The sequence below is a fragment of the Vidua macroura genome, chromosome 1 (assembly GCF_024509145.1).
Source record: "Vidua macroura isolate BioBank_ID:100142 chromosome 1, ASM2450914v1, whole genome shotgun sequence".
NCBI lineage: Eukaryota > Metazoa > Chordata > Aves > Passeriformes > Viduidae > Vidua > Vidua macroura.
Genome location: NC_071571.1, coordinates 70867631 through 70883044, shown reverse-complemented (window position 1 = coordinate 70883044; position 15414 = coordinate 70867631). Strand labels below are relative to the sequence as shown.

At 40.5% G+C, this 15414-nt stretch overlaps 1 protein-coding gene across 3 annotated transcripts in view; it reads left to right on the top strand.

Moving 5' to 3' along the window:
- Positions 1 to 15414, top strand: part of GMDS (GDP-mannose 4,6-dehydratase) — a 409257-nt gene that overhangs the window by 330393 nt on the left and 63450 nt on the right. For all 3 annotated transcript variants that reach the window (XM_053983239.1, XM_053983231.1, XM_053983247.1), the window contains one exon: positions 5115 to 5211. In XM_053983239.1, the coding sequence (XP_053839214.1) occupies positions 5115 to 5211 (97 nt within the window). The remainder of the gene's footprint in view (positions 1 to 5114; positions 5212 to 15414) is intronic.

The following is a 15414-nucleotide window of genomic DNA, read 5'->3' as shown; positions in this document are numbered from 1 at the left end:
CAGGGTAAACGAAACAGGCAAACGCTTGTCTTGACTAATTTTCTGCCATTAATCTTATTAAATTAGAACAGGATTGCAAAGATAGCCTGAAACCACTACAGCACTCAGAGTTCTTTGCAGACTGCTACAAAGACTCCTGTCTGCAAATGTGGAAACATAAAAAAAAAAAAAAAAAGAAAAAAAAAAAAAACTGTTCAAGCTGCAGAAAGATTTATTGTGGTTTTTATTAACATAAAAATGCATACACATTTGTTACAGAAATATTCATTGCTGACAGAACCAATTCAGAAAAAAATAATATTTTACTCTAGTAATTTGGTTCTACATACAAATTTTATCTTAACTAGATACTTGTTGGTCTTATAAAAGATCAGCCTAAAACAGGGAAGTTTGCAGATAAGCTAGAAGGTCTTCTGAGGTGAACTCCTGTGGCCTCTTCAGTGACAGTGAAGGTTGAACTGAGATTGAACCAAGGGAGAATAGTTTTTCTGGTTTGTTTGTTGGGGGTTTTTTGTTTGTTTGTTTTTTTCTTTTTATCTTAAAATGGAAAGCTGGGCTACAGAAACACATGAGATCTGAAGGATTGCTGTAAGAATGGAAAGCATGTGGGACATGGAGGAGGAGCCATCAGCAGTCATCAGCAAAACAGCTGCTTTCTCCAGATCTGTCTTTTGCCCACCAAACATTGCTGGCTGGCCAGTGCTGTGTGTTGTATTTAAATCAGAAAAGAAAATTAAAAGCTTTCAGATGAAGAGGAAGGGAACAGAATCTCACAGAGCAACTGAAGGCATTTTGAGGAGAGGTAGTGGAAAGGAACCCAGCCATATCAGTGAAGAATGCTGGCCTGGGTGAGCCCTCACAAAGAGTCCTCACTTAGGTCTGCACCAGTTTTGTCATGATTCTCAAAGCAGAGTATATATTTCAGGGGGAATTTAACCCACCTCAACTGGAGAATTCATTATTTCAACTGAGTGTGCCCTCATTACTTTCTCATAGATACAAGGTTTTATCTGCAGGCAGATGCAATAACTGTTTCAGAATTGAAATTAAGCCTTGAAGATTATAATAGTCTTAATTATCTGACTACATAAGAGTTATGAGAGTTTCTCCAATAGAAAGACTAGGTAAGAATGAAATACGGTGTTTCATGGGAAATTCCATATATCCCACCTCTGAAATTAAATGAAAATATTTGTCACAAATTCAATTTGGAAAAATACCTGATTTCAGGTCAGTTGGACTTCTTTGTTTTTTTCCTAACCTCCACTTAAAGAAAGATTAACTTAAGTTAGAATTTTTAAAGCCATTCTGAAAGAAAGAAGTCCATTCTGAAAATGTAAAAGCCTCTCTTTCAGATATTATTAATATAATTTTGTATCAGGCTGACACTAATGGAACTTACTTGAAACTAAAACTTTTCTTTCCATAATGCTTTGATTTTCATGGAAGCATTTCTTTGAGAAAACATTTTCTCCCCAATACCAACTTTCACAAATTGGAGTAGAGGGACAGATTTTCAAAAGCTTTCCAATGAACTGGAAAGAAGAAAAAAAAAAAAAAAAGAAAAAAGAAACAAAAATAGGAAGCCTAGCATGTATTCTTTTTTATTGTCTTGTAATATGGGGAGTTGCAATTAAATTTTTAAAATTTGAGCTTGAAAATGATTGGACTATTGGACTAGTAAAAGAAGAAAACATTGAATAACTGATTCATCAGAGCTTTTGGGAAAAAAAATGATGATAGTTTTATTTTTCATAAAGAAACTGAGCAGCTGTAGCTTCTAGTGGTTTTGAATACTTTTCTTTAATGCTACGGGTTCTGTTTCTGTGTAAAGATCAAGCAAGGAGATGAAATGCATATGCTTGTTCAGTTTATCTCTGCCTCTGTGAAAATTATCATTTTTATTTGATTTTTTCACCATCTCAAAAATTTATGTACTTTGACTTGCTTCCTCCTCAATTACAGCCAGGCCATTTGGTCCATTGCAGTGCTATTCCCACCCCTCCTCAATTATCCTGGCTCCCCTGTTTCCTTTCCTGCCCACCTCACACCCTACCAGGGGGGTACCCCAGCTTTTCATCTTCATAAAAATCTTCTATACTCTGGGAGTTTTCATTGCTTGAAGTTTGCTCTCTCACTGAACAGTTATAGGAAATGAAAAATAATTGGAACCTCCAAAAATAAAAAATTATCATAAATATGAAATTAGCCTTAAATTAAATGCAATCCATCCCACTGTAAATCCAGAGATTAAAAGCTCTTGATGGGAAGAACTTTTCAAGCAAATAGACCTGCTCATGCATTTGAATCTTAGTTTTATGGAAAATTGTGAGGTCACTGATAGCAGTGGAATCCACCAGAGCTGACCACTGGCTATCACCCCAAGCAATCCCAAAGCACCCAACTCCATCAGCGAAGCACTCGACGTGGAAGTGCAGATGCAAAGGGCATCAGACTTGCTTTGTTGGGAGCAGTTCTGTGGTCTCACCCATCCTTCTCCAGGTGCTGGACACGGTGGCATACAGCTGAGGCCATCAGCTGTGACAGGAAACCCATTCCTTGCTTCAGTGGGAGGGTGAAGCTACGCAGTGTGGGGCAGTGGCCTCGCTGCAGAGGCTCATGGACAATGCAGGCTCAAGGAGCAGCGCTTTGTGCAAAGCCTGCACCAGGCCAGCAGGTGCCTGCGTGGGAGCTCTGGGCTTCGGCACCAGCTGGGCTTGAGGGGATCTACTCCCCATCCTCTAAAAACTTAGCCCAGTCCTGATGAGCCAAACTTTCTCCAGCTGGGGATCCATTGTGTTTCCCCCAGTTTACACAAGGCTGCTTCTGTGCCTATGTGGACATCTACCCTGCAGAGCAGAAAGCTGGGTAGTCTTTGTGGCTGGAGCTAGCTGAAATAACATGCATAACATGAGGGTTCCCCATGGCCCTTCCACCATGCTCGTGTTTCAAGAAAATTTGGCATGACATTTTCCAGTTAGCAATTCAACTATAAATTAAGGATGGTTTTGGTGGGTTTTTTTTCCTCTTGCGTTGTGGTTTGAGGGAGAGGGGAGGGGGAGTTGGTTGGCAAAATGGATGTCTTGGTCCGGGTGTCAGGCTGGCCCCCACACAGTCCCTTTTATCAGCTGTATGATGATCCCAGCTGTGAGCATCAAGGTGCCAGGAGTAATTAGAAGCGCAGCTATCAAATGTTACTTTGTTCACAATGAGAAGCACTTCTCTTTTTTTTCCCCTCCTTGTGACCTTTTCACATTACTGGGCTAAACAAAACGGGTGGAGATTTCTTCTTAAGCTATTTCTATTGTTATATAACTTTGATAGCAACATTAAGTGAGTCTTTACTGGCTCAACTGAGCCTTCTGGAGCCTTTTGGGTGTTAAATGGGGTTCTCTGCTCAGTGACCTCCAACAACAACTGACGTCTCCTGATCTAAGCGCTTCCTGTTGTTTTACTGGTGACGGTTGGTTTTCTATTAAGCTCATTTGAGTCCTGCACATTTTTACCCTCTGCCCTTTAAAGGGAGGGACTAATGTTAGTTTTGGCTTCTGAATGAAAACTTTGCAGTTCAGGCTCACAACACAGCAACTGCAAAAGAAAGAAAGAAAGAATATTTAAATTATAAATCGTCTTTGGTATCATGGCATGCCCATTAACAGCTGACTTCACTGTCACTATTATCTGTAGGGCATTATTTCAATGTGAAATGTTCCCAGTATCAAGCATCCTACAGGCTTTATAGTCATTCAAAAGTCATGAGCTGTGCTTAAAAATTTGTGAGATTTAAGAACTTGCAACAATGCATATTTGGTATTTCCTTCTGCCTTTCAGTGTTTAAACCTTCGTGGGTACACAGAGGTCACATTTTCAGACTTTTCTCCTTAGCCCTCAGGCTAGAAACTCCAAAATGAAGGCTGAGATTGTCAAAGAATTAAATTCTTCTAGGAGCTTGAGGGGGCAGGGGAGCAAGGAGAAATCATATCTGTGACAAAATCCCAAGAGCTGGGAGAAAAATTAGTAAGTGGGAGGCTAGGGGTGCTTTTATTTCCTTGCTGGTGACTGAGGCTAAATAGCCTAAATCACAGTGTTGATTTAATTTATACAGTTTTTACTTAAACATAAAAAAAAAAAAAAAAGCTAGAGGATTTCATCATCACATTTTTAAGCCAAGCTGCTTCAGAGCCCCATGGTATATATATACTTAAAAGCAAAACGCAAAGAGAGGATAGAATTTCAGTCATAACTCTGGATTTTGTATATTCAGTGCATGAAGTTTGATGCACTGATGTACGTTCCTACACGTGTCATCTGAAGCATTTATTTGGAGTGGGAGCATTTTCCCCAGGCTTCCAGGCTGCAGCCTGACCTCCCCGAAGGCAGAGCTAGTCACCCACCAAACCATTCCTCTTCTGCTGCTCCTGAAACCAGGACAGTCCCTAAGAAAATAGTTCATAGTGCAACCAGATCATATAAATTACAGCAAATTGCAGGCTGTTCAACACATATGAAACCAATTTGGACTGAGGGAGCTGGCTTTCAGCTCACAGGTAGCAAGTAGAGTTTACAATACATATATGTGGAGTGCCATGTCGAGGTAGGACTGAAAACCCAAGAACTGTTTTTGTTTTGTTTTTTCTAGTTAAGCACAAATTAAATTATGCAGCTTAATGCTATTCAAACAGAGCTTCACGTCTAAAAAATTAACAGATTAAAGAGTTCCTGAACGTATTGGCCAAAATACAAGAATTAAAAATATTTTAAGAAAACAGCTTTGAACGAATCCACAAATGAAAAACCTCACTGTCATATTTATTTACAGATACATGAGACATTCTGAAATCAGGGCATTTTATTTTCCCTTTGCATTATGTGTTTAATTTGGAAGTCCTGTATTTTAGACCTTCCACTGAATCAAAAACCAAAACAAAGACTTCAAAAGCCATTGTTACTCTATTCAAGTCTCAACTCTCCCTTTGTTCCTTTAGCTAATGAGTTTATACTGTCCTGCAGGGAGAATTGACACCAGCCTCAAGTAAATGAAAGCAGGCCAAATGTTGGTAAGATCAGAGCACTAAAGTAATTATGGGTTGATTAAATGTTTATCTTCTTTACAGGTGGGAAGGGAAGAACGAAAATGAAGTGGGACGATGCAAAGAGACTGGCAAGATTCATGTGACAGTCAATCACAAGTACTACAGGCCAACTGAAGTGGTAAGAAAATGCCCTCTCTTAGCTTTGCAAATGAATAATCCAATCACTCAGCCAATAAATTGCCGCATTTGGCCAGCAGTCTGTGAAAACGGGTTAATTGCACTCCTGCTGCCAGCTTTTAGAGCTCTAAATTAGCCTGCTCGTTGGCCCCTCACAGCCAGCTACCCGGGAAGAAACAAGGAGCAGGCGGGAGGAGCGGGTGGCCCTCTCACAGGGACGCCGCTCCTCTTTGGTCACCCTCCCCGAGTGGGAGAGGCGGTGGTGAGGGGGCTGAAACATCATATGGGAAACAAGACAAAGCATGAAACAGCTCCTTGTGAATGGGCATAGGATCATCTCTTCTCCAGCTGCAAGCAGGGGAAGCAGAAGGAGGGCACTGATGGGCTTGATTATAAAGCAGCATCCTCTCTGTTCTCACGGTAGTGTTTCAGCTCCAGCCACTGAGTGTCCCCTGTCCAGCTCACATCTGGGTGGGTAACTGTGTGTGCTGCAAAATGCTCGTTTAAATGTGCTTGTGTGCTTTGCAGGGTCCCAGTCAGCAAATGCCCATTTGCAGAACACACCTTTACTCCCAGAAATGCCTCAGTGAAATGTACCAGGGGTACTAAACCAGCAGCACATGCTGCTGGCAGGACCAAATCCCTAACCCCTGTGCTCCAATCAGTGAGAATTCTGGGAGAGGGGAAAAAAACAACAGTATTTCCAGGTGAGGCAGGATGGAGGCGATGCACAGAGATGGTACAGGATGAAGCCTGGTTTCCAGAAACAGGGAACAGTAGCCCCAATTGTGCTGTGTAGGAGTGGGTGTACCCAGGAGAGGATTTCTCCTCTCCTGGGGAAAGTGACACAAGCCCCACTGGCTGCTGACACAGCATCATCTGTCAGTGTGCCCATTCAGAAGAGCTGTGTGATTCAAGCAGGGGGGCGACAAGAGCACCTTTGTGTTGTTGACAGAGATTGCAGGGTGGGAGTAGGGGGCTGTTGTTTGGAAGTGGGCATGGGTTCTAAACTGAAATTCAGAGGGGAATAGAGACTTTCATGTTTCATTAAAAAGGGCTGGACCTGTGTATCAGAATCAAATGCTAGGAAGTCATTAAGAGCTGTCTGTCATTCTGTGCTATGGTAAGGTGTCAGGATGATAAGGAGGACAGAGACAAAAGGACTTGTGAAACAGGAAAAGGACACTTGACCCAACAAGTCTGTGCTTTGTGAGACCCACTTCCTGCTTTGTCATACCTCTTACTAGCAAGTACATATTCACTCCTCAAAATTCATGATTAGTATGTAGCTCTTAGGAAGTCCTCTTCATGTACTCAGATGTTTTCTGCTGAAATAGTGCTGCCCATGGTCTTCTTCCTTTCTGTCCCTATTGGTCTCCCTCTGGGAACACAGTTTCTGGATTTTAAATTCAGCTCATTATACTTACTGTTTTGGGACAGTGCATAAGCACACATCCCTCAGGAATACTCGGCATTTCTAGTTGCTCCATACATGAGAATAGGGAGGAATTCAAGTACAGAGTGGAATGTGGGCTTGAAATAGGACTGTATAACCACAGGAGATTGATGCTTATCTGAAATTACCTGGTTTCTCATAGGCTGTCTTCCCTTGAATGAGGGCTCTATCTCTATCTTCCAGTACCCTCATATTGCCTTGCTTTTTGTGCAGTCCCGACTGGTTCCTGTGGAACCCAGGAAGGCTGTGAAACTGCCTCAAGCATGATCAAGGTAGAAGCACAAAGTGAAGTATCTTTGTCCTAAGGAGCATGCAGAGGAGCTATGAGGGAACTCCTCTATGAAGAGGTGTGATATCCTTTTTCTGTAATCAGTTTTCTTTTTAGATCATCTCAGGATGGATAAGCAGAATCACTTTCCCCTTTTTTTTTTTTTAATTCTAATTTGATTTCCATTCCTTGTCAAAGGCAGGCAAACTACTCTTTGTTTCATTCAGGGAATCCCATCTGTGCAATTCAAAATTCTAGACCAAAATGCAATCCATCACAAGAAAGCAAGGAAGAGCAATTAGATAACTAAAATGAACTGACAGCACATGTCCCATGCTGCCACTTGTACCAATACTGTTGAAGGCAAGAAAGCCTCAGGCTGACATTTTGGGAGAAGGCTTAGCCAGTTCAATTGACAGGAATTCTGCTGTTGAATCACAGCTGACACAGAAAATCTGATGCTCAGATTCTCATGTCTTATTTGGAAACATTTCTGTCTGTCTGTCTCTCTAAAATTTAACATGGTATTCTGGAAATTGAAAATAAACATAATTTAATCTTGTGTACAGTCAGTTCTGACAGTGCCAATACATTCATTTGAAAACACATTTGTTTTCTTCAGTTAGTGATCCCTGGGGTCAAGGCCTCCCATTGAAAAGCTTAGCTGTACTGAAGAAGAAACCTTGAAATGTGAGACAATCTTCTGGTCAAACTAAGTAGACCCTTTGAATGTCTTGGCTCTAAATCTCTTCACTCTGCTTTTGACTGCTGTGGGGCCCCTTGATATTTACTGGCCTTGGGAATTGTTCCTGCTAATGCTTGTAATGCCTGTTTCTCTCCTTCCTTCCTTGTGTGTTGCCAAATGTAAACCTATCAGTATCATTTCTTTCAGCTTTTATCAAATTCCTATCAGTATATTTTCTCACCCTTTTTAAAATGTTTTTGGAGGCTAACCTGCTGCAAGGATTGGGGAAAAATTTTTATTTGTTCCTTTCTTAAAATCAACAACAGGAGCTTCATGGCAAGTTCACTTTCTATACCGAACTTGATACACTACAAAAGGTGCTTTCACTTATTTTGCAAGGTTTTTAAGCACATGGCTAGAAAAGTCATGCTTTACATTCACCTTCTGCTCTAGGCATGTAAAGATCCGTTTCCAGTACAGTCTACTCACCTGTGAAATGTAGGTACTTCAGAAATTATCTCACTAGTCTTTTCTACTTACAATCAGAATGTTCATATTATATGTAGGCGACTTAGTGTATACTTGGATTTAAATAATCTACTTGGCATTAACAAAAATTATGTTAAAATAATTTTAATTTTTTTTCAGAAGTTAAAACTGAAATGCAATAAGCAGCTTGGTGAGCTGGAAACAAGCAGCCCTGCAGCACATAATGTCGTAAGCATCAGATCTCTCAACCCCAGAAGTTGGGAAATTTTTACAGAGTTAGGGTCTGTCTTTAATTTTCTTATCTTTCAGCAGGACAATTACTATTAATTTGTATGCTTGAATTTCCCCCAAGAATTGCACAATTGCTTCTAATTAAATTTTGCCCATTAAGGTGTTTGAATTAAAGTGCTTCTATTATTTTTGCATGGCAGAAATTAAGCTAACAGTTTTATAGGAGCTTGCTTCATTTCATTGCATTTTCCTGCAACAATGAAGATTAACTACAGGTCTCACTGGTCTGTCTTGTCATCACAGAACTTAGAAGTATATATCTCTCAGTTAGGAGTTTATGTCACTGTTTGAAGGGGGAAAATAAAAGAAGCCCTTCAACCATGTGTAGATGTTGTTTTTTCTCCCAATCTAATGCTCTGCCTGTGTTACAGAGAATTCTTCCCCTTTTCTCCCACCTGTTTCTGCAGTTGTCCTACAGCTTGCCTGGCGTAGGAGCTGCAGGTTGAATCTGTGCATCACATTTGTTATGGGCTGGCATGGCTCTAACTCTGAGGATGTGCACATCATCAATGCAAATTTCCTTCCTTTAAGCAAGCCTGGAAACTCTGTCACAATGTGATGCTAATATTTAAGTAGTCATCTGGCCTCTTATTATTCTTCTTCAAAGGAAAAAAGGGCATGCTAACTTGCTAACTTCTTCCTTTTGTTATATGCCTTGAGGAATTTTTCTCCCAGTTCTTTCTAGCACTGATATAAATTATATATATATATATATGTGTGTATATATATATGATATATATACAACTTCTCAAGTCCTATGTGTGTCACTTATACTAAATTTTGCATTTTTGCTTAACTGTGTTTGGCCTCAGTTACCCTTTTTCCTCCTCGGAATTAAGCAGGACGGCTTTAAATTTCAGTCTCTTCAGATGTTTTTTAAAAATTCAGCTCTGTGTTTCCCATGTTTCATAGAATTCCAGTAAAAATTCCTTGGGGCATATCACATTCTCCCAAAGTCAGCTTTCTTAAAGTCAAAAACATTTCTGAACTCCTCTAAGTGCTCCTGCCGTAAAGAGCATTTAAAGTCTAATGAAACCATGATCACAAACCCCTAAATGCCCCACACTTCCACTTTAGTTTTCATACAAGCTTCATTTCCTACTCTTCAGTTCAGAGCTGCCTGTGACTGTAAACTGTTCAGATATCTGCATGAGGAAACACGTGCTTCCCCTCCTCAAGGATCTTTTTGCTCATCAATGTCAATATGTGGCCTTTATTAATACTCATGAAAATGAAATGAGAGCATTCAAGGAAGAATAATCTTCAGATTATTTTCCTGTCTATTTTCCTCTAGCAGTCGGGTAAAGAAGTTGTGAACTGTCATAAAGCTGACAGTCTTATCTGTTTTCTTTCCTCCTTGTTCTGAAAATATATGTCAACATCTGAAAACTATTGCTTCTGCTGCCCTTAATTCTCCTTCAAGCTGACTTTGCTTCTGTCTTAGCCAAAATGTTTATATTGTTCCTTACTTTAATCTCAACATTATCTCTGCATTGCTTTGCCATCCTCTTCCTTTTATTTGTCCCTCCTGCTAATAAAATCTGCAGTAGATTGTTTGTTTGTTTTAGTTAAGGCCTTACATATCAGGCATTTCAGAGGTATCTCTGAAAATATACATGTCAAATTCAGCCAAGTAAAATAATGATTAGTAGTAACTTGTCTCTGTAGCATCTAAGAGGCACTTAACATATTTTAAATATTTCTCAACAAGCATATGAGAAAGGGTTTGTAAAAAAATAGCATCACTGTGTTTCTGCCTCTGAAACGAGTATGGCAGAGCAGACAGACTGCACGACTTGAGTGATATCATTAAGCAGCAGGAAAGTTGGGGGAGAGCCGATGGCACTGTGACCTGCTGTCGTTCCTAGGGGAGGCCACCGTCCTTGAACAGGTAGCTTTCTGCTTTTTTTGTCACATCTTTGTCACATTTTTTGATTTTGTTAATTGTGTAGAGGAAAGGAAGATCATTATTGCTATCAAATTTTCCTCTCAATATATCACTAAACTGGAGAAGATTCAGCAAGCATGCCCAGTCTTGCTCTGTGTCTTTTTTAATCCTCTTAACAGACTCTTAGCAGGAGCCCTGGCTTACCTCCTTTCTAGTAGGAGCAGAGACCTACCTAGTATGTGCCCCTCCACCCCTCCCACACAAATTATGATTTTTTGCTTCATAATTAGTTCATCACATCAGTATTGACTGGCACATCCAGTAAAGGAATCCCTCTGGACACCACTGCTCATACACTGTGCTTTACTCAGTTGCTTCTCTTTGCGTCATCCTGCTCCTCCTCTGCTGTGCCTCCAACAAAACATTTCTCTGGCAACTTCTACAGCTGGCTCTGTTGCACTTCCTCCTTCACCACTTCTTTCTTTGCTGTCATTCCTGAGGGTTTGAAACCAGCCATGTGTCATCTGTGACCTTCACATCTTCATTGATCTTCCTGAGACTCTCTGAGTCTGCTTTCCCATCCCTTAATGCCACAACCATCTGACAAGACTAGCCAGAGGAAGAGGGTGTCCTTACCTCCTGGGGTCTAGGTTGGAGTGCTTCTGCAGCTTGGGTGGTACACCCTATGTTCATCTATGAGATTAGTAGTTTTTTATTCGGAAGTGTTTCAGACTGGCTGAAAAAAATCTCTGACTGATTTTGGGCAATGCAATTTTCCATTCTGGGTGGGTAAAGAAATTGCAACCCCATGGAAAAGCTGGTGTGTAAAGATAAAGCTGTCATCCAGGCAGAAGGGTTGGTGGTTTTGATTCATTGCTCATTTTTCTAAATGCTGTTGACACATAGCAATTAGTGGCAATCTTGGATGTGACGGATCTGGGCTCAACTCTGGAAAACAGATTTTTAAATTAGACTTAGGTGACTGGAGGATTAAGGCTGAGGGAGAGGTGAATGAGAATAGAAGGCTGTCTACCTCCTTAATTAGACCCTACCTGATTCAGCTAGGCATCCAAGCAAGTGCTTCACTTCAAGGGCCTGAATAGTTAATAGGGACAGTTTCCATACTAGTAGCCAAGAGTGTGCATGGCTGCATCTTAATATGAAGGAGAGCAATTTATCTGTAATGGGAATTGAGAAGGCCCGCCCTGAGCTTGTGGGAGCTCAGGAGGTGCCAGCTGATTATTCTCGTTTGCCTGCCCCATTGTACAGTGCCTGGGAGCAGAGATGCTGAAATAGCTCAAGATACTTTCTTTAGTCAGGTTCTCTTAGGATAGCCTCACAGGCAAGAAGGAATTATACCAAGTTCATGCAGTTTGTCGTTTTAATCAACTGCTCCAGCCCATAATTCTTTTCTGCCTCCTGGCACTGGGGGGTCTTACTGCCACCTCTTCACATATTCATGTTTATTCATGCACAGAAAGTCTCTTTTTATCTCACCTCTTATCCCCTTGCCTCCCCCTTCTCTTGGCCTGCCATTTGGCCTCCTCCTCCCCCTTGTTATCTCTCTGTTGTCTCACCCTCATTTGGACCCTTGTTTTCTTATCACTGCCTGTCCTATGCCTGTCCCATACAAACACTCCAGCAGATGTGGTGGGAAATGCAAAGCCTCTGAAGGGAAGTCACGAGGGTGGGAGAGAGCCTGGAGCAGGCAAAAGCCATGACAGAAGTCCAGGCTCAGGCAGCACCAAGGCACATTTGTCACCACTGCTAAGTGTTCCCTCCTGACAGCAGTCTCCACCACCTACAGCCTTTTCCCCATTTTCTTCAGCCATTCAAAAGAGCCAAATTGTGCTTCAGACCATATTTTGGAGTTTCCAGTGAGAGTGGCAGAGTGGCTCAGCACAAATCTGTTCCCATCATGGTTTTCTGAAGACCTTGGTGTCAGAGGTGCTTGAGGTCACTTACACACCTGATTACTGTTCAGATTTAAAAGTGGGAGCGTGTCTGAAGATCTGTCTCACTTTCAGATGCTGTTTACTTTATTTTACAATGGGTTTTTAAAAGTCAAGCAATATGTTAACAGTATTGTTCTCATTTTGACTGCATTTCCCACATCATTGTAACCTTTTCTTTTGAGCGTGCTGTGCCAATTCAACCCTTGCAAAGGTTTTAGAATGGCAGCAGAGAACAGTAAATGACATGATTTATATTAAAATAGCTTTTGAATACAGAGGATATGAGACAGAGGTAACGTTTCCTTCAACAAATCTGGAATTATGGGGTAGTCTTACCTCTAATTTCTCCAGCCTTAGCCAGAGCTTGCTTGCCTTCAGCTGCTTGTACTTTATTTTATGAGTGAGTGGGTGTACAAAGGAAGATGACAGCCCCAGAGTGTTCATGTGTTTCATCTGAGAAGCCATGAGATGGTTTTAGTGTTGGCAAACACAGTTTCTGCTGGGTTTGGGTCAGCAGAGGCCTTGACATCAGCCTTTTCAGCATGAAGTCCTCCAGTCAGGGGTTTGCTGAGGAAATAGGTGTCTCCAGCCTGGGTATGCCATGGCACCTCATATTTTTCTTCTTGAAAGATAGTACTTTAAGCCACTGATTCTCAAAATCCTGTGCCACCTCTTGCAAAATATTTATCATTGTTACTTTGGTGCTGCTGGAGATGTTATGAGAGTGAGTGCAGTTGTCTCTCTGAGGAACAGTCCAGAATAGTGTGAAAGGCCCATTTGGACCGGGTTAGGAGAAATGCATAAAGGCATAGCAAGTTCTCAGGAATGAGGAGGGTGTGGGGGTTTGTTTCTGAAAGCTTTATTTATTTATTCCCCTAGAAAATGTGGGGTGTTTTAACTTCACCTCTGGGGAAAAAAATATAAAAAATATTCTGCTAACAAAAAGAAATCAAAATTATCCCTTCAGTTTTTCTAAGGAAAGTTTAATTTGGAGGGGAGGAAGGTGCTTTTCTAGGGGAGTCAATACTTTTTTTTCGTTTAGTCCTAGAGGTCTTCTGTCTCCCCAAAAAAGTCAACAAGGAGTTTTTGTTCAGACTCTTTCCTGTTCTTCATCATTTGCTATTTCTCTCACAAGGGAAAATAATTGAAAGGAGGTGAAGTTTGGAAGTGGTTGTTTAAGAAAATAAACCTTCACCTTTCCCCTCTCTCACCTTTAGAGTCATCATTTGTAAATTAACGACTTCATGGGGGAGGCATGAATAGGTGGGAACTTTGCTATTATTGCTGCTCTGTGATGATGATGATGTTGAGGAGTGCTTGTTGAGTGATGTTGAGGATCAGCTTCTGTATCTTCTTGTCTCATATTTGTATTCCAGAAAAAACTCATAGCGATGATTCGGATTGTATCAGAACTTAAAAACCTTTTGCACTGTTAATTGTTTTTTTGTATCCTTATGTTCAAGAAGAGCTTGTATGGTTGAATAGCAGGGGAAATTGAGCCTTGTAGATATAAACAACTTTTAAAAAATGAGGGAGGGTGTGGGGGGAGAAGTGTTGTTGCTGAATAAAACCTGAGAAGAATTATCTCTGTGTCAAAAACATCTACAGTATTTGTCATGAATCAGGAAATGGTTCTTCATGACCATCTTGGATGTTCCCCAAATTGTCTGATGTCCCAGCTGGATGGGTGAAAGAGGAGACAGTAATTATCTGCAGGGCAGGAGAGACTTAAACATTAAGAGCTTTATGCCTCCGATCAGCTGGAATTTTTGCTCATTCCTCACATATAGTCTCTGAGCTCACCAAAGCAGACAATATGAAAAATATTAACCGGATTCAAGAAGACATTAGTAATAGATTAAGAGTGCATGCCTCTCTTGTGAGATTTTTTCTTTCTTGATTTTTTTTTCCTTTCAGTTAGAAAATTCTAAAGGTGAGTAGGTGAAGTCAATTTTAATAATTCACAGACGATAATACATCTATTTCTTGTTTGACAGAGCTAGTGTTTAAACTATTAACATTGTCTGGCATAAGATGAAACAGGATCAGTCACTCATCCCTTTGAAACCTCTAACCTGGCCTCATTTGAATTTCTTCCTTCCAGCTTTGCCAGTACATTTTAGTAGTCTTCATAGAGCTCTCAGCTGCCTTGTGACTTCAGAATTTATCTACCAGGTTGTGGTTAGGAGTAGAGTAAGACAGCACCATTCCTCGTCACGTTTTCTGTATGCAACAAAACAGAAACCTCAGTGCTACAGATAGCCATTGAAATTCAAAACAGACCACTAAATTGCTGCACAAAAATGGGTTTTTAAATCAGATTTCCTTTTTGGAACACTGTTCTGTAATTTTTGAAAGCACTCTTTACTTTTTTTTACTTCCTCCAAATTGCTGAACTGGTACTACTTTGTACCAGTAGTAATCATGCTTTGTATTGATTAGCTGTAAGGGGAACAGTGGAATAACAGTAATGAAAACAAAAAAATATGTTTTAAAACAGGACACCTGCCTGGTTTTTTTTACAGTGGTCTGTGACAAGTTTATGTTTATAATTCCCTACATCTCTTACTGAGTTAGTCGTTGCAGACTTCAGTTTTAAAAATTTCTGGATTGGGTAACTAGGAGTTGAATTACTTTTGTTCTTGCTTTTAATTCTGTTTGATAAAATACTATGCTTCTATCTTCTGATTTTGGAAGCAAAATCATATATTTAAGCTTCTTTACAATAACAAAAACTTCTGACTAAAGTAATTGGCTGCCACTCTAGTTTTTCCTCAGATAACAGTTGTAAATTTCCAAATCTCTAATCTTTGGCAGCATTTTCCTCTTAATCCAAGTTTCTGTTTCCATGTGTTGGTGGAGATTAAAAAGTGGGTTATGAAGGTGAAATTGGAAACAGAGGAAATGTGAGCTTTTTGGAAAAACTCAGGTAGGGCCAAGTTTGCTCTGTCCACTGTTTTTATAGCTATGAAACAAAGCCTACTGGGGCCTCTTCTTATACTGCAGTGTCACCACTGATCACACATTGTGACATTTGCTCCTCACTCAAAGCAATTCTTCTGTTGTGCTAATCCTATAAAATTACCACAGTCTTTTATCCTGCATATAGGTGGCTGAAAGGGCTTGCAGAGGAGTATCCAAGGTAGTATTTAGGTGTGTTATTCCTGACCTT